The sequence below is a fragment of the Equus quagga genome, chromosome 2 (assembly GCF_021613505.1).
Source record: "Equus quagga isolate Etosha38 chromosome 2, UCLA_HA_Equagga_1.0, whole genome shotgun sequence".
NCBI lineage: Eukaryota > Metazoa > Chordata > Mammalia > Perissodactyla > Equidae > Equus > Equus quagga.
Genome location: NC_060268.1, coordinates 17409889 through 17428802, shown reverse-complemented (window position 1 = coordinate 17428802; position 18914 = coordinate 17409889). Strand labels below are relative to the sequence as shown.

The 18914-nt window shown below is 33.5% G+C and overlaps 1 protein-coding gene across 5 annotated transcripts in view; it reads right to left on the bottom strand.

Annotated features, from left to right (window-relative positions):
- STRN3 (striatin 3) overlaps window positions 1–18914 on the bottom strand; it is a 94648-nt gene that overhangs the window by 5698 nt on the left and 70036 nt on the right. For 3 of the 5 annotated variants that reach the window (XM_046652027.1, XM_046652028.1, XM_046652031.1), the window contains 8 exons: window positions 16099–16239; window positions 11418–11551; window positions 9879–10054; window positions 9641–9688; window positions 9223–9344; window positions 5743–5910; window positions 4257–4397; window positions 1089–1196 (listed from right to left, as the gene is read on the bottom strand). In XM_046652027.1, the coding sequence (XP_046507983.1) occupies window positions 1089–1196; window positions 4257–4397; window positions 5743–5910; window positions 9223–9344; window positions 9641–9688; window positions 9879–10054; window positions 11418–11551; window positions 16099–16239 (1038 nt within the window). The remainder of the gene's footprint in view (window positions 1–1088; window positions 1197–4256; window positions 4398–5742; window positions 5911–9222; window positions 9345–9640; window positions 9689–9878; window positions 10055–11417; window positions 11552–16098; window positions 16240–18914) is intronic. The other 2 variants (XM_046652029.1, XM_046652030.1) reach the window with 1 other exon arrangement.

The window sequence follows — 18914 nt, the reverse complement described above, 5'->3', positions numbered from 1 at the left end:
CTAGAGACTCACCTTTTGCTTTTAATACAACTACTAAATTTCCTGAGCCTCCACTTACAGATGTAAATCTTCAATAATTAATAAAAAGAAATCTTTTTAGAAGTACAGTAAAGGAAATTATCTCTCTGCTCTTGCAGCAGAGGAAGATCTTCAGGCTTCATAAAAATGTTCAAAGAATTGATGTGACAAAATATTAAATTGAGAACATTCACATGAATATGCATCTTCTTTCCTGTGTAATATATAGACCTGTGAATATGCATTCTCTTAACTTGTTCTACTGAGTTAAAAGGAATCTGTCCATGAAAATGTTGTTTGAACAAAGAGATTTATGTAAGACTCTAAAGACTGAAAATTATGACCATGTCCTACACAACCTTCAAACAGAAATCTGCAGTTATGACTGGTTGTCTTGCTTCATAATTTGTTGCCCTGCAATAATGTTGCAATTAACATTTAAGTTTCTTATGTGGAAGTCCTTCAATGTCCCTGACTGTTTTAGCTTCTCCTCAAAAAAGCCTAAGAGCTGTCAAGACCTTTCCTAGAAGAGAGCAAACAATATTTTACATAGTATTCTAAATAATGAGAGATGAAACAGGGGTCCTTAAAGAAACAACCATATGGCTAAATTAACATTTGACTTCACTTCTACATAACTGGTAAGTTCCCTTACAACAAGAAATACAGGAAAGATGACAATAAACAATTTCCACTATATCATCATTTCATCCACTGAGAGGTAATTTTAAGAATACGTGAAATGCCAAACACCAGAAAGAGACTTCTTTCACTACGCTAATTCAAAATAGAATATAAAGGAAAAATCTGAAATGGAAAGATTTATATTTAACTAACATGACATGAAGAAATCATAATAGGTAGGCAAAGTATTATATATACTTAAGGATAAAACTTAACATACACTGCAAGTATGCTACGTTAAGTAAAGCATAAATCTGAGTTAAAATGATTTAACTTGGCAATTTTGAAGCCAAAAAGTCAATATATTTTATACAAAAGAATAGCATTTTTGATCATCTCAAATTTACATTAATATAATTGAAAAGAAAACAAGACAACCTACTTACCCGTTTTATTGTCAAAAAATTTGATGTGTCTATCTTCATGAGCAGTTATTGTAACAGGAAGTGTGGGATGACTTACTACTCTGTTAATGTGATTATTGGATTGCAACCCTGAAAAATAAAGGAAGATAATGCACTAAAATTCATACTTTCAAACAGAAGTTGGATGACGGCCTTTTTAGTCTTACAAAAAATAAGAATCGTTAAAAACTAAAACTTTTATGTAAAACAAAAAATCTGAGAACTAAAAGTAGGGCTCTAGAGGGATAAATTTTCATACAAAATAAATGTTTAAGCTATCCTGGCCTATAAAATAGACAGTACTAGTACTAGGCTTGAGTTTAGAAAAAATTAGACATATTCTAATGCAAACTGTCAATATAGGTGGTTTAGAATTCTTAAAAGACCCATAATAATTATTACTTTTAATAAACAGCCATTAAAGGAATTATAAGCATTTAATGAAGAAAAAAATCCTAAGTGATAATCGCACACTGCAAGGAACAAGCCCACTGTACACACACTGACAAAAAAAGAACTGGAATTAATGTTCTTAGGGATGAGACCTTTTCTTTACTACGAAGCTCTTTATTTTTGATTAGAAATGAGCGAGAACAGAGAGCGATGCAAACAAATGGGAAAATATTGTCAACATTATTAGACTTTAAGTAAATCAATCATTCCACATGTATACAAACTCTTAATTGAACTTAAACTTACAAAATAACAAAAACATATACATATATAGTTACCTATATAAAAGGGAGAGAGAGACTAGGGTGGGAAAGACACTTCTTTAAGTATAAGGTGGTTTGAGATTTGACCACGGAGCCATTTAAATGTTTTACATAACTATAAAATGATTTTTTTTTTTACAATAATCATGAAAAATCAAAAGTAAAATTAAACAAATGCACTTAACTGTTATATCCAACTGGTGGTATAAGAATAAAGAAATTATTTCAAGTGACTTTAAAACACAGTAATTAGACTGTCCATCCCTAGTGGAATGTACCCTAAGTACAAACTACTATCAGTAATCAAATTACTAGTGGTGGTATTATTATTCTGAGACAACTATATGTGTAGCAAGGGATAAATCAAATGAGAGACTGTAAGGATTTTACTTAGAACCAAGAATTTCAGCATGGTTAAAATGGGGTGAAGATATAAAATCAATGAGATAAATCTCAATTTGAATTGAAAGTATTTGTGTGAATTTATCAGTGTTTTTCCTCTTTAAAAATTCATTTCTAGCTCTGTCCAACGAACAAGACTAAGCCAATGACCAACTCAAGAGACATGAAGGCCATGAGGACCAACCCAATAGTCTAGCACCTATAGCATAGTCTCTAAATGCCATTTTCCACAAAAAGAAACCAGAGCTCCTTAGAGAAATGGCTGATTTCAGATCTGGGGCACAAAAGAACAAGATGAACCTAGAACATCTTGTCATATCAGAAAGAAAACAATCAATGACTGCCAGGGTCATGTCAAAAGGACTCAGGAGCCAACCTGAATAAGCTCCCACTGGCCAAAGATGAAACAATCTGAGTAGCAATAAAGATAATACCTGCAATGGATTGAAACATATCAAATACATTTATACTAAAGAGAGATTATAATGATAATAAAAACAAACAAAAATAAAAAGACTCATTGGTCACCTTTGGAGGATGCTAGGAAACTACTTCATTATTTTGAAAACCGGTAAATAAAAGGGGGGTTAAAGTCAATCACATTTATCTTGCCTTTCCTTTATAATTGCTAACACCAAGGTAACCAAATTATTGATGAGGGATGTTCCTTTTTATAGAAGTATTCTGGCTAATAAATGGAAAAGAAATGATAGAATTAGAAAATTATTTTTCAACAGTTAATGCATTAATGGACCCAGGCAATGATGATGGAGACTGAAAACCTAAGAAAAAGATAAACAACCAGATAATATTTACTTCTGATAAAAGTTCACAAATAGATACGAAGCAGTCTTGCCAAAAAACACTTAAAAACTTCCAAATTAAGACAAATATAGGGCTGGCCCCGTGGTCGAGTGGTTAAGTTCACGCACTCTGTTTTGGCGGCCCAGGCTTTCACTGGTTCAAATCCTGGGCGCTGACATGGCACCACTCATCAAGCCATGCTGGGGCGGCATCCCACATGCCACAACTAGAAGGACCCACAACTAAAAATACACAACTACATACTGGGGGGTGCTTTGGGAGAAAAAGGAAAAACACAATCTTTAAAAAAAAAAAAAGACAAATATAAACACTGAACATGAATTTAGATAAGCCTCTAGATCTATAACCAATTTATAGGCAATAAAATGAAGAGAGGAGCACATTAAACGATACAAGGATGCAAGCGGCAAAATCCAGACTGGCAGAAACATTACGGGACAAACTACCGAAGCTCCTCAATAAAAAAAAAAGCAAGGGAGGGGCCAGCCCACTGGTTAGTCGTTAAGTTCAGGCACTCCACTTCAGCAGCCCAGAGTTTGCAGGTTTGGATCCTGGGTGTGGACCTACACACCACTCATCAAGCCATGCTGTGGCAGTGTCCCACACACAAAGTGGAGGAAGACTGACACATGCATTGGCTCAGGGACAGTCTTCCTCAAGCAAAAAGAGGAAGAGTGGCAACAGACCTTAGCTCAGGGCCAATGTTCCTCACCAAAGGAAAAAAAAACCACAAGGGAAATAAAAGACATGGAGGGGGAACCTACAGATGAAGAGACACCTGAGACACCTATAACCAATCACAATGCATGGGCCATATTTGGATCCCTATTTAAATAAACTGTAAAACACATACCACATCCTATACTTACAACATTGGCCATTTATACATAATTATTAGAGTTGGATGATGAGTTCATCAAGCTCATTATATTACATTCTCTACTTTCATATGTATTTCCATTAAAAATTTAAAACTATTTCCCTTGCTTTCACCTTTACATTGCCCTACTCACCCCTCTGTCCTCACATACCCAACTCTGGCTTTTAAACATAATTTGAGGAAACAACAGAAATAATGTAAATAAGTACAACTATAAAATACTGAAACTATTTTTCTATCCTAAATTCAAACAGTCAAGATATGAAAATTAAAAGATCACTATTGTGTAATCATACTAAGGTTTCAGAGAAGCCCATGAAAACTTACCAGAATCTATCTGTGATGAAAGCATCACCAATGACTGTGATGTTTCTAAATCATAAATTACTGTACTACCAGTGTTGAAAGAGGTCACCATATGAGCTGGATCACAGCCTATAAAGTCAACCGACGTAGGTATTCCATGCTCTGAAAGGAGCCCAAAGAGATACAGTGTAAAAAGTAATTTAGAAATCTCTACTTTTCTAATAAGAAGGAATTCAAATATTCTTGAAATAACATTAATAATGAAAAAGAAAGCAATTGTGTTAGCATGGTGAAATATAATATATAACTTTCCCTCAATTATTTAAAAAGTTTTTTTACAACATTCTGTTTAACATTATAAGAAAAATATAGCTAGAGGGCTCTTAAGGTAAGAGTAGATACCTGTAAAAGTTATTTGTTCTCCTAGGCATTTTCTTCTAAAAGGGGAAAAAAATCCTAGGTGAGTCTTTTGGCCCACTTGTCAACAGTACTTCTTACTATAAAATGATAATTAGCATGGTTGCATCACTGTCTTGGGAGACTGTTCATCTGTCTGAGACCTGTAAGCCTTATCAAGTAGCTGATACAAGTCTAATTTTTGGTTCTGGGTAAACGAAGCTTGGACTCTGGAATTCACTGAAGCAGTAGCATCGTAAAGTGGCCTGAGCAGCAATTTCTCTCTTTAATTTATTAAACCGGCAGATCAATGCACAACTAGGTGAAATCTGGAGTCAAACAATTAATTACCTGGATGAAGCAAGAAACAAATATCTAAATAAATTTTTACCTCAAAAGCTTGAGTAATTGAAAAATTAGTAGAATCACTAAGGTATCTAAGAGACTCAACAAAATTAAGCACACACTATTCATTTAAAATGTTTTAAAACAAAACATACTTTTTAATAAAAATAAAAGGTCCGATTTTTAAAAATACTAAAAAAAATGACTTGGAGAATAAGACCAATACAAGTATATAAACATATGCATGTAAATAAATGTCGTCACAAGGTAAATTGGTTAAAGCCTTCTTTAACATGAAAAGATTTCAAATCATGCATGTATCTCAGTTTGCACTTCTCAGTTAAGGGGGCTATTTCAATGATTATGGCTAGACTTCTTAAGCAGTGTGCTCATACATGGTTTACAGGAATGCTTGAGACTGTGATCCCTTAGTCTTTGTGGGCAGCCACCTGCAGCAGGTAGAGGGCCTCCTCGTGTTGTCCCTGAGTGGCCCTCATTTGTCTACTCCACTGCTACAGAAGAATATTTTATTTTTTAAATAGGACATGCCCTGAAAAAGGTCAAAAAGCACTGAGCCACAGGATATACTTGCAAAGCACCTTTCTTGTTTATAAAAAATAACTAGGAGTAAAAGAATTATCATAAGCTTTATAAAATTCTTTAAATATATCTCTTGGAGCAGCAAAGAAATAGTAAATCATTTTGCTTTGTATCTTCCAAATTTAAAAAAAAAATAGCTTTTTTCATAGAAGCAAAATTTACTTACCCTTGTCTCCATTGTAAGTGCAAATACACGGCAATTTTTCTTGCGGATTCCATAACCTAACAGTGCCATCTGCTGAACAAGACAGTAACTGATTTTTTATGCCACTATAAGCAAGACCCCAGACAGCATCTGTATGAGCAACTAAAGTGCCAGCTAGAACATTTGGCTCTGGGAAGGAAGGAAGAAACAAACAAACAAATTAGCTAAGGAAGTTCAAAAGAAATGCTTTGGTATATAAAGATAACTTATCATATAATTAAGTATAAGACTATATACATAATGGCCATAAGAAGATGAACCGAAGTATACACAGTGGTTATCTCTAAGTTGTGGAAGTAAGGATTACTTTTATCTCCTCATCTGACACCTTCCTGTATTTCTGCAATTTTCTATAAGGAACATATACAGTCATGCATTACTTAACGACAGGGATATTTTCCGAGAAACGCATCATTGGGTAATTTTGTCCCTGTGCAAATGTCATAGTATACTTACACAAATCTAGATGGTATAGCCTATTACACACAGAGGCTATATGATACTAATCTTATGCGACCACCATCATATATGCAGTCTGTCTTTGACCGAAACGTCGTTATGTGGTGCATGACTATACTGTTTTTTAAGCTTTATTGAGATGTAATTCCTATACCATACAAACTCACCAACTTAAAGTGTACAATTCAATGGTTTTTATTATGTCCACAGAGTTGTGCAATCATCACCAGATCAATTTAGGGCACTTTCATCACTCAGCCATTTTACCCCAATTCTTCCTCCCTGCCTTTCCTTAGCACTAGGCCTTTTGTGACTGGTTTCTTTCACTTACCATAGCTTCCAAGGTTTATCCATGTTGTAGCATGTATCAGTACTTTGATTCTTTTTATTGCCAAATAATATTCCATTGTATGGATATGATACATTTTATTTATCCATTCATCATCTGATGAACATGGTGGCTAATAACATTGTGTATCATTTGTCCTACAATCCTTTTTCTCTAGTAAACTCCGATTTTCCACGAACATTTATCATCTCCACAATTCTCATGGTTCCCAACCTTCCTTCCTCATAAATGATTCTCTCTCATACTTCACTGAGAAAATATAGCATTGAAATAGGAACCTCTCCCTCATCTTCCTGCCACCCAATCTATAAATCTAGTAGTGTCCAAAGCCATCTTCTCCTTGCTTCAAGATACAAGTAAGGAATTGTCTTCCTTCCCAACAAAGGCAATTTCCATCGGGTATATTCTGGATTCCATTCAACTCAGTTGTTTTAACGTTTACAGAAGTTTCCCTGCTACACAAATTCTCCTTCTCCTTGGGAACACTACCACAGCAAAAAAACATGCTCCAGAATCTCTCAACCCAAACAAAAAACCTTCATTAAGCTTACACCATCTTCCACCAAACAGCAGACAAGTATGGAGTAAATATACTTTTTTTTACGCTCCATTTACTCTCTAAATCACTCTAATATGGTTTCTGATATCATCACCACACCAAAACAAATCTTGCTAAAATCATCAATGAGGAATTCTATTCTATCAAACTTAATAAAATTTTTCTTTCTTTGATTTCTTTCCTTCTTTGTTGTTCTCATCACATTGCTTTTCACCCATAGAGTGTGCCTTGACAGGCTACCCAAAAGTCCCTTCACCCTCTGGTCTTAGCCCCAGAATCCAAACTCTCTCCATCTGGCCAAGACCTGGGTAACCTATTTGTCACTTATGAAAAAGAACCTTTCTATCCTAAACATTATTAGACCTCTCAGCAACACTTGACAGTTCTAATTGCTTCCTTCTCAAAATGTCTACTTTATGTATGCTTCCAGGATTCCACACTCTCCAGCACTTCCTCTAACCTCACAGGCCCTTCTTTCTCAGTTTCTTTTGTTGGCTCTCTTGCTCTAGCCACTCTCCCAATGTCAGAGTTCCTCAGGACTTTGCCTTCTCTTCTTTCCCTACACAACACACTCCCCCTATACCATCCTTTCTCACATCTTGATCGTGATTATTACCTACTTGACACTGCCAGCTCTTGTGCCAGGCTCTTGACATGCCTAAAAACTGAACTCACCATCTTTTATCTTCTCATACCTTTTCAATAAATGCTACATCATATACTCAACTGCTCAAGTCAAAAATGCATGAGTAGTGATGAAAATGTTCTGAATTAGACACGGTAATGGTTGCACAACCCTGTAAATATAGTAGAAACTACTGAACTGTATACTTCAAAAGGGTGAGATTTATATGTGAATTTTCTCTCAATAAAGCTGTTTAAAAAATGAACAACAAAATCAAGAGTCACTCATCCAACACTTCATCCACTCAATCCAACTTTTCAGTAGGTTTTGTCTCTTCTACCCTACCTCCTCAACATGTCTTAACTCCATTTCTCTCCAAGTGCTCTGCTACCAACTGCTCTACCAGCACTCTTATCTTGGCAACATCCTCTCTCACCTAGTCTACCGGACCTCTCCATTACAACTTTAGATTACATTACATTGGTATTCCTTCCTCCACACTTCTCCTTACAACAGCCAGAGTCACCTTTTCAAACTCTACATTTACAAGTCACTTCTTGGCTTAAAACTCTTTACTAAAAATTCCCTTTTATCCTTTAGATTTTGGCTTGAATGTCACTATTTTAGACTACATATAAAAAAGGGTCACTTATTACTGTCTCTCATAGAAGTACTGTATCTTCATAGCACTTATCACATTTGTAATCATAGACTCCATTCCCTTATTTGCTAAATATCTATCTTTTCCATTAGATTCTTATTTCTCAATGTAATGCTTAATATTATACCTGGCAAATTTAGGTACCAAGTGTGTGTTAAATAAAAAGACCAAAGAGCTCTTGAACTCCTTTTAAGTGAACCAACCGATGAGTAAATTGCTGTTTGTTTAACCATTCTCATACTAATAAACATTCATTTTGTTTTAATTTTTTACAATTACAAACAATGTCCTTGTAAATATATTTAAATACGTGTACAGATATCTCTATATGACAGATTCTAAAAGTGGTGTTTGTGAGTCAATGTTCTTTCTTTTAATTAAGGAATTTTTTGTCCTCTAAAAAGTTGTACAGATTTACACCATTACTGTCTCCATTTGTTTCTACCGTCTTCTGCTAAATATTTTTGAATTACACAAACTAAGCTAAAAAAATTTTTCCTTATATTAAATTTTATTCTCCTATTCTTTTTGTAACTAGTGCTGAAATTAATTAATGTTTTAATATACTTTATTTTTGGACAAAATAGAGAAAGTATAAATTTGCAGGCTTAAATATTCATGGCATGTCATGTCTTAATTTTTCTCTTTAATAAAGCAAATTACTAGTAAATGGAATAACCAAACAAGGAGACTAATGTATGTTTAAACAATCTTATAATATTATTTGAGGCATTTACTTTTGTCAGCTCCATTCACTTAAAAAAGTATGTTTTGAGTCTTTTACTTACCATATGTGTCATATGGATCCACGTTAGGGCTAGGCATATTCCACCACTGGATGGTTGCATCAATACCACCACTAAAACATTGTTCTCCATTAGAACTAAGAGCTAATGATAGAACAGGACCACTATTATGGGTAAAGAGGGAAAAAATTACTTATAAAGCCTAAGAAGAAACTCACATCCACATCCCCCTAACCTCTGAATTTACATGGTATCTAAAAACTGTTTAAGGTAAACATGTACACTTGAACAGTACTGATTATATTCTCATACAGTTATTAAGCAAATAAACTATTATTCAACTAACGTCTTTTCTAATATAAAACAAACATTATGAGAAAATTACAGGGTTTGAGGATTGATAAATAATTATTGACAATAACTATGGTTGCTAATTAAGTACTAATTCAATAAAACTTACATGTGGGCCCTAAACGTGTAGATAGGCTCTACATCCAAAGAGGCACTCCTAAAAGGGAAAAAAAAGGTGGGAAAAGAGAAGACAATTAAATAACCGCAAATCACTGGTTGATGTTCAAGAGTCATCAGGTAAAATCAAATGAGTGCATAAAAGATATGGGACCACAAAGAATAATAATTACTTATAATTATTAGCAAATTTTGGAGAAAAAAACACAGGCTAAGATTAAAATACTTGCTTTTTGGCAGGAACTGTTTTTTGCAAGTTCCAAAGTTTCAGAGTATGGTCCTCAGAGGCAGTAACCAGCACAGGTTCTACAGGATGGAAAGCTAATGCCCGTACTCCATCAAAATGGCTACGTAGTGTATACTTGGGGTTCCATGTCTTTCGAAAGGCATCTTTATTGGCAGGCAACTAAAAAGAAAAAACGCAATATTTAGTGGTAAAAGTAGTAAAGTGATAGGCATGTGGAATTTTTTTGTTTGTTTGTGTTGGTGTGTTTAAAAACATATATTTAAAACTGTTTTGCTAAAATGTCCAGTGGAAATTTAATGTACCTTAAAAACTATATAACAAATCTTTATCATTTAATAAGAACCACGAAGAATAATTTCATTAACTTTCAAATACCTAGATCAAATGAAGAGTCAATCTATCTGTTTTCCCTCATCATCAGGCTAAATCCAAAGGTCCTATTAAATGATAGATGAGAACAACAAAAAAAACTACCATGCTGCAAAACTTTACATGAACACAGTAAAAATCATATACATTACTACCAAAATCCAAGGGGACAATATTAACAGTACCGTTGTCATTTAGAAAATTAGCACGTGAAATTTTTAAAGGCAGCAAGTCAAGGTACTTTCCAAAAGTCTGAACTTAAGACACTTTAAGAATATTTTCATCCCATTTTCATTATCATTGTTGCTACTGATAAGAGGTTAATCTTTTTACCTTCATTTCTCCATCTGTAAAGATAGGCTATGAAACCACTTCTAAAGTAGTCAAAAGTTTACTAAAATTTAGTTGCTTATATACTTTAAAAATATTAATGACAATAATCCAGCCTACCAAGGCTGATGTCTCGAAAAAGCATGCTAACCTAAGTATAAAATGTAGGGGAAAAAAGTGTCGTTATAAAAGGAAAAAAATTGATTTGCTGAAAAAGTGCAAATTCATTAATATAAAATCTAAACAAGTATAGTTAACTCTCAATTGAGTGTGTATCGTCTGCAAAAGATTTAATCCAAGACTAGTTCACCTCTAACATTGTCCTTCTCATCCCCGGCTCCATCCTCTTCCCATCCCTCAAATGAAGGACTAAGAATTCAGGAAATGGCAAGCTAATTTTAACATTATCCTTAAAAAAATAAAAGTTCAAAAGTAAAAGGTGCTCTTTAAGAAGTATCCTGAAGGCAAATAAGTGGTTCAGGTAATCTATTTTTCTCATGTTAACACCAAAATATGGCTTAATTTGAGTAGATAATTGAGAGTTGACTACTCAAGATAGATACTTATCGTCCAATATTTTAAGGTAATCAATCATCCCAAACTCATAGGGCTAATCCACCACAATACCTAAGAAAAATTTAAACACCACAAAGAAAGCAGTTATAAAAGAAAAACTACATGTCACTTCAAATCAACAATACTGACACACTTAAACTTATCTTTTCCATGCACCTTGACATTAATTCTGTTTTATAAGTGTTTCCAAAAAAATAAGGAGCCTTCTATTAAATCATTAAAAAATTAAAAATAAAACTGCACTTACATCATAACTATAGTCTGCATCATTTGTTACCGTCAAGTCTGCAAGGTCTCCAAGGCCCAGTACACTTAACAAAACATCATCAGAACCCATAATAAATGACTTGCCTCCTCCAGATGGAAACGTTATTGGTTCAGCTATAAAGAACAAAACCGCTTCTTAAATGCTGAAAAATCATACAGTACAAGACAATATTGTGGGGGAAATGTAAGCACTTAACAGTTACAATATTCAGTAATATAATTAATTTTTATTTTCCCACTTCCCTCCTTATTTCTTCCACTCAAAAAATCCTGAGTAGTAATAAACAAATCTTTACTTAGGAGCTGCAACATAATCTTCCACAAATCAAATGTGCACTAGATACATTATTCTCGGGTGGGAGGTGGGGCACAAAAGCTTTCTTTATTCAAATTACTTATCACTTCAGTACAATCATAACTACGGTATTTTTTTAATGTAATAGGTTGTTGCTAAGTCCTTTTGCTTTGTATTATATTTGCTTAGAAGTGCTAGGTTTTCCATCCCTGATAAAAATAATTAATAGCCTTAAAACGTAAACAGTTTCCAGTCTCAATACAGTGTATCAGTTTACTGAAACGAAGCCTTAAATTGCTCAGACTCCTCCAGTAATAGCAACAACAGTCTAGGAAAGGCGCAGTTCTACCTCCAACAAAGTCAGTTTCCTTTCTGTAAGCTCTAGCTTTCAAGCTTCGACTATGATTTTTAAAATTTTAACTTCTCTTTCATTTACCATGATACTTCTAAAATAACTAATCTATACTATGTAACTTTAAATTTCTGATACTTTGACCAATTAAAATCAAACTCTGCCATAATTAGAATAACTATACTGTTATATATTTTGCTCTAAGTTATATTATAAGCAATAATTCTCAATACCATTTCAAACATGCTTTGAAAGCAAAATTTTAATCTTAAGATGCAGAAGGAAAGTACACAAGTCACTGTAATACAAAACAACTCAACATATCAAAATACATTTAAAATTCATGAGCAAATTTAAAAGGGAAACATAAAAACTCATGCCAATTATCAATTTTGAAAAATTCCTATGAAAAATGATGGTATAAATATAATACACTACAGAAAACATAACAGGTGTAATGAAATTTGTCAGTCATCATTAATACTACTGAAAACAGTTCTGAGGAAACAAACTTTTAGATACATACTATGGCAAAAGTAAAATTCATCTTTATTCAGACTATCTTATTTTATTATTTATCAAAGTAAGCTATATAATTTGACTCAAATAGGGTCCTAAATGACATTTCTAAAATGAAGCTGTGAGTCAGCAACTGATCCAGAGTAAATCTGACAGAAGATATACATAGGGATATTAGTATTTAATTAATCTCTCGATGATTATACTTATTGAATCTGAACAATCTGTAGCACCTATCCTTCCTACCAATACCTAGTAGGCAGTTATTAGTAATACCAGAAACAAACTATAAAATCAATAGTTCAAAATTATGTTTAAGAACAATTATATAAAATGCATTAGGTAACATTTACTCAAAGCATTCTTGGCCAGTACAAGGACATATTCTTCTGTCAAGCTCATAATTTGTTTGTAAGACAAGTAAGGAAAAAAAGGCCATAATTTCTCCTACTCACAATTATATAAACACTCAATAACACAAATCTTGATAAAAGCCCAATAAAATAACTTTAACATAATATCACTTTGTATTATTGCATATTCTTTTTGCAGAGATATTTCTGATCAGCTGTTGAGCAATTTGGGGGCTTGTGAAGGGAAGTGCCTGGGCAATATTAGCCAGTCTTAATGGAGTTTTAGATTAATTGTATTAAGCAAAAAGTTAGTATTATACCCATTTCTAATTAACCATAAGATTACATTTCTCTATCTCTACATACATTTATATATACAGCAAGCTATCTTGCTCACTCAGTGTTTATTACACATATATGTGAAATATTATATTACATATAATGTGAAAAAAATCTTTTAAGCTGTATTTTACTTTTCATAATCACCCATCACTGTGGCATATAGTAATCACAGTAAATACTTAATTTATTTGCCCTTGTTTCCTTGCAAAGGGGATTAATTTCTATGCTGTAATTTGTTTTAGTACCTATAGCAATAAGCATAAAAAACATAACTGGCAATTAAAAGAAAAATAAAATTACTAAAAGCAGTTTTAACGATGGAAATTATGACACTTTTTATTAGATATAGCCCAAGAGATTTCATCAAGCAATTTAAGAATACTACTATCATATTAGCATTTCCCTTTATGGAAATCTTAGGATCTACAAAATGGGATCTTACATCACAGCCCTTTTTGTACTTCTGTAATTCTCCATTTTATGGGTACTAACGACCAAGGAAATGTGTGGTTCACATATCAAACTCTTCCTTTCTCCTTCCATTTTATCAAACCTAAAGAACACAGTACAATAACTGATTCCATTTATGCCAGTGGCGACAAGACATGTCTTAAGGCTTTACTAAAAATAGTCTGAAAGGTTGTAATGTAGAAGTTTCTCTCCTTGAAAACAGAAATTTTTTCTTTATAAAATGAGGTATGACATGGACTTCAACAGGAAAGCACTCTGAAGTTAGAGGCTGCCACTGAAAATAAGAGGTTATGAACTCTAATGTTCCCTTCTTAGTTCTAGGTCGAAGTTGAATTTGAACCTTTTTTAATAACAAATTTCTAGTAAGATTTACCCTTTGAAAAGTATAATGAGGTTGTGTTTATCTCCCCCTTCTTCCTTCCACCACTGTGAAAGAGAGCACTGACTTACACTGCTGCTTTAAACAGCACACACACATGAACACACACACAGAGCTCTAACTTGGTTTTTGTGTAGCATAGGCCTTGATGGGCTTTTCCATAGGTTGTTGGTTTGAAGCATTTAAAACAGTTCCTATTCCTGCTAATATGCTTTGCCTTAAACTGTAAAATCTGTAGTTTAAATATATAACATTAACTACAAAAATGTTTCCAAGTTTTCCTATGCATTATTTGGTAAAAGAGACCAAAAACTAAAGAAGCTAAACCACTACTAAAGGCATAAAATGAAAAATGTGGAGTTTGGTACATGCTTTCAGAAAAGACTTGACAAAGTAAAACAGGAAAATAGCTCAACAGCGGAAAAGAGATCTGGAAAAATCAAGACTATTTTACTTTTCCTGCTGCTTTTTCATGCTTTAATGTTTTGTTTTGGTTTTATTGTTTTCATGATTTTCCTTATCCTCCTTCAAACTTTCTTACAGATCATGGTGAGTGGTAAATGCATGCAGAAGTGACTGTAGAGAAAAATGCAGAAATACTTAACTTTAACTGGGAAAATGCGCTACTAGAGAACTCTTAAAAGAGAAGAAGACATATTCAAAAATTTTTGACTGGGGCATCAAACAAATTGCCCTTACACGGCAAAAGGTGAAACAACAATGAAATTCAATCTGTATGTCAAATTATTAGATAATGAATTATATGTATATATCTCATATATCATAATAAACCTTTGGTAAGAATTCAGTCTCATTACTTAGAATTATAACTATTTAGACTAAGAATTACAAATTATTTAAGTACATCTACATATCTCCAGCTAGAATCAATTTTACAAAAAATGCCTAAGTAGTAATTTCATTCCCTACATAGTTCTAGTTTAGGCAAAATTTAGAAACTTCATTACCAAGTAGTATATACTTAGTATGAAGAATAATAAGGGGCCGGCCCCGTGGCCAAGTGGTTAAGTTCGTGCGCTCTGCTTCGGCAGCCCAGGGTTTTGCCAGTTCGGACCCTGGGCGTGGACCTAGTACTGCTCATCAGGCCATGCTGAGGCAGCATCAGACACAGCACAACTAGAAGGACCTGCACGTACTATATACAACTATGTACTGGGGGGCTTTGGGGAGAAGGAGAAGAAGAAGAAGAAGAAAAAAAAAGATTGGCAACACATGTTACCTTAGGTGCCAATCTTAAAAAAAAGAATGATGTTGCTTTATTCTAAAATGATTAAATCATACAATTGTTACATACATTTTTAGAAATAACAACTGAATAGTTCTTTTCCACAAGTACTATTTAAAGTCCTTTTTTTTTGCTGGGAAAGATTCGCCCTGAGCTAACATCTGTTGCCGATCTTCCTCTTTTTTTTTTTTTTCTTCCCCAAAGCCACAGTATACAGTTGTATATTGTAGCTAGTCCTTCTAGTTCGTCTGTGTGAGCCACCGCCACAGCATGGCTACTGACAGACAAGTGGTGTGATTCTGTGCCTGGGAACCAAACCCAGGCCCCCAAAGTGGAGCGTGCCAAACTTTAACCACTAGGCCATCAGGGCTGGCTCTAAAGTCTTTTTTTAAACTACGTACTATTTTCCCGCTACTAGATCTGTAAGCTAAAGTTAAACTTCAGAGAGATACTTTGAATCAACCTATGACAGAAATCAATCCACCTAATGTTAAAAATAAAAACAAAATATAAGGACACAGAAGCCCAAAATTTCAAAATCCCTAAGACAACTACACCAAGCACTTGCCTAACACCTTCTCTGAAGATCATATAGGATGATCTTCAGCATTTTAGAACAGCAGCAAATTTACAGTATTAAGGAGATGTGATTTGGAATTAACATATTCTGCAATGTAAATAAACACGGTAGCTAAATTTTGTACCTTCCTCTGCTCTTGCACCTTCATGATCAGTCATTCTAGTAGAGGCTGACCTAAACTGATTAATGATTCCTGAAGGGATGTGGGGCAGCATATCATCTCCCAGATCAGCTACCATGTGGTCGAGTTTTGTCCTGCTGACCCCTGTAAATTAACGTCAGCAATACAGGTTCATTTAATGGCTACCACTTGACTTGAAAGGAGCCTTTAAGACCAATTTTCTAACAAAACAGGCTATTTTTAAGAAGTTCCAGTTATAAATATCTCAGATAATTAAAGATGTCTTCAATTTTCCATAGCATCCCCTCAAAAATATTAAAATGATTTAAATATTTAAGATATTCACTATTTCTGTGGATATATATCCACTGTTTTTTATGCATATAAAATTGAGTCTTCTGTAACTCAACCAAAGTTCTGTAAGCTCACAGACACAGAAGGCATCATTAAAACAAAAAGAGATTTTAGTATTTAATGTTTAACAGTATAAAGAATAAAACATGAGTTTTTCCAACTTAATTCACTGTTTTCAAAAGTTAACAAAGAAGTAAGTACAAATGATTTTTATGAGAGTACAATTACCTCTCCCTGGTGTTTACGTGGATATTTTCCTGCCACATTCACACAAATTTGTCATTAACAAATCAACCCCAATTTTTCTTAAAATGTTTTTTCACTTCTCCCAAATTTGAAAAATTCGATTTATCCATGAGTTCTCTGAGTTTCTCATAAAAGTATGAAAAGTCAATACTATCATGGGCCATAAATTTAAGAGGAGAATTTCAGCTGTTGCCTGGATAATTCAGGTCAAAATATACAAAACTCAAAGCATTTGCAGTATTGTGGGATCTCTTTAACTCTGAATTTCTCAGAAATGACAGAACCATTTCTCTTATGTATTTTGAAAGAAAATAGTTTTAAGAATGTCATAAAAAATAATTTAAAAGACAAAAAAAAATGCTTTATAGCCAATATAAAAACAAAATAGACAAACCCAAGGTCACACATTATTACCTTATATTTACTAATGTCACCAGTAATGCTCTAATTAGACTGCTATATAATTATCACATTTCACCATGGCTATGAGAATATTAGTAACTCATTCATCTGTGTATCCCTAAAAGAATGCCAGGCAGTGTGATGGTAAGACTTAATAAAAGCAGGTGGAATCTTATACATTTATACTCTATTTTACATAATCCCTAACTTCTTAGAAACACTTAAGCAACTCTCCTTCTGGATGGAAGTACACAGTATGTCAAGTAGTCCTTTCTAAAATAATTACAATGGAGAAACCTGGTATTATCTGAGAATTTTCCCCTTGACAATGAAGCGACTGTAAACAAATTCTCTAATAAAAGAAAACTACCACTGAATGTCTAATGATCAGCTAAATTCAACATGAAAGAAAACAAACATCACCCTTTCTCACAAAATAGCTCTCCTTCATAACTTTGCCACTTAAGAGTATCACCACCACTGATTTGGTTTCTGTTCTTAAAATTCTGCAACCACACTTAATAAGCCCTCTAACTTATAAAATAGGGTGAGGGAACCATTTTATAAAAGAATCCTCCCTTAGAGTATTCTTCAGATTAATCTCTTTCTATTGACTTTATTCTAACCAAAGGTTTCATTCTTATGAATTACTGCAATAGATTCCTAATTGGTTTTCCTATCTCCCAGCTGCATTTGCCTTCAACCAAATTTGAATACTACAACTAAATTAATTTTCCAAAATTATCACATTTATTATATCACCCCTTACTGAGAAACCACAAGTGGCACTTTAACGCTCTTTAGATCAAGGCTAACTAAAATTTTGTACTTAACTTTTCATGTGCTTCAGGATCTGATCCTATCTTTTTTATCCAATCTCATCTTTTAATGCTCCACAATACAAATCTCCCTAATTTCCAGTCAAACCAGTTTCCTATAGTATCAGTATTCACCAAGGTTATTGCCACCATATTTTGTCATATCTGTCCTCACCTATTCCTCAGGAAATGAGAATACATCCTACACAGACATACAAGTCTCTATCCTTTAACACGCACCTTGGCCTATCAAAATTCTGCCTACTTCTCCAAACCAGTTCCATCTCCTCTGTGAAGCCTTTGTTGATTTTTCCCTGCTCACCCTTATTAAATTTGTGTGTACCATAAAATTTGACTTCATTGGATATTATTTTATAATTTCATCATATGATAGCTAATGTCAAATATAATAAAGGAGAGAAAAAGTTTTGCCATTATAGATAAAGCACAAGGAAAGTAGGAGACAACATAAAAGTTATTGTTCAAACTAAGGATCCCAAGCTATATTATTATTATTTTTTTTTTTGCATAGAGTCAAACATGAGCTTCTGTGTGGCATAGTGCCAAATTTAGGAAAAGATGGAACATCCCTGCTTTAATTCTAACTTCTCAAAAACTGCTGAAGATTAAAGCAGACTTCACTAGCAGATAAAACACCTAGACATATCTACATCTATATATATCTAACACCTACTTTTTATCTTTCAGCTACAAATTTAATGCATCTTCATTTTCTTTCTAAATCTATCCAATATCCTAAACATAGTAAATCTAACAAAATACAGTATCAAGCAAAACATCTGAAGTCTGATTAGCAGTAATGAGAAAACTGTAATGGTATTAGTGTCCTAGAATATTATATAAATAATCAAGGGCACAATTAAAGACTCATTAAGCATTAAAGATATTCTCAATTATTGCTGAAATCTATAGAAGGAGAAACACTCTGATTTTTATAGTAACAAAAACTTTTTCTTTTAAAGATTAGCACCTGAGCTA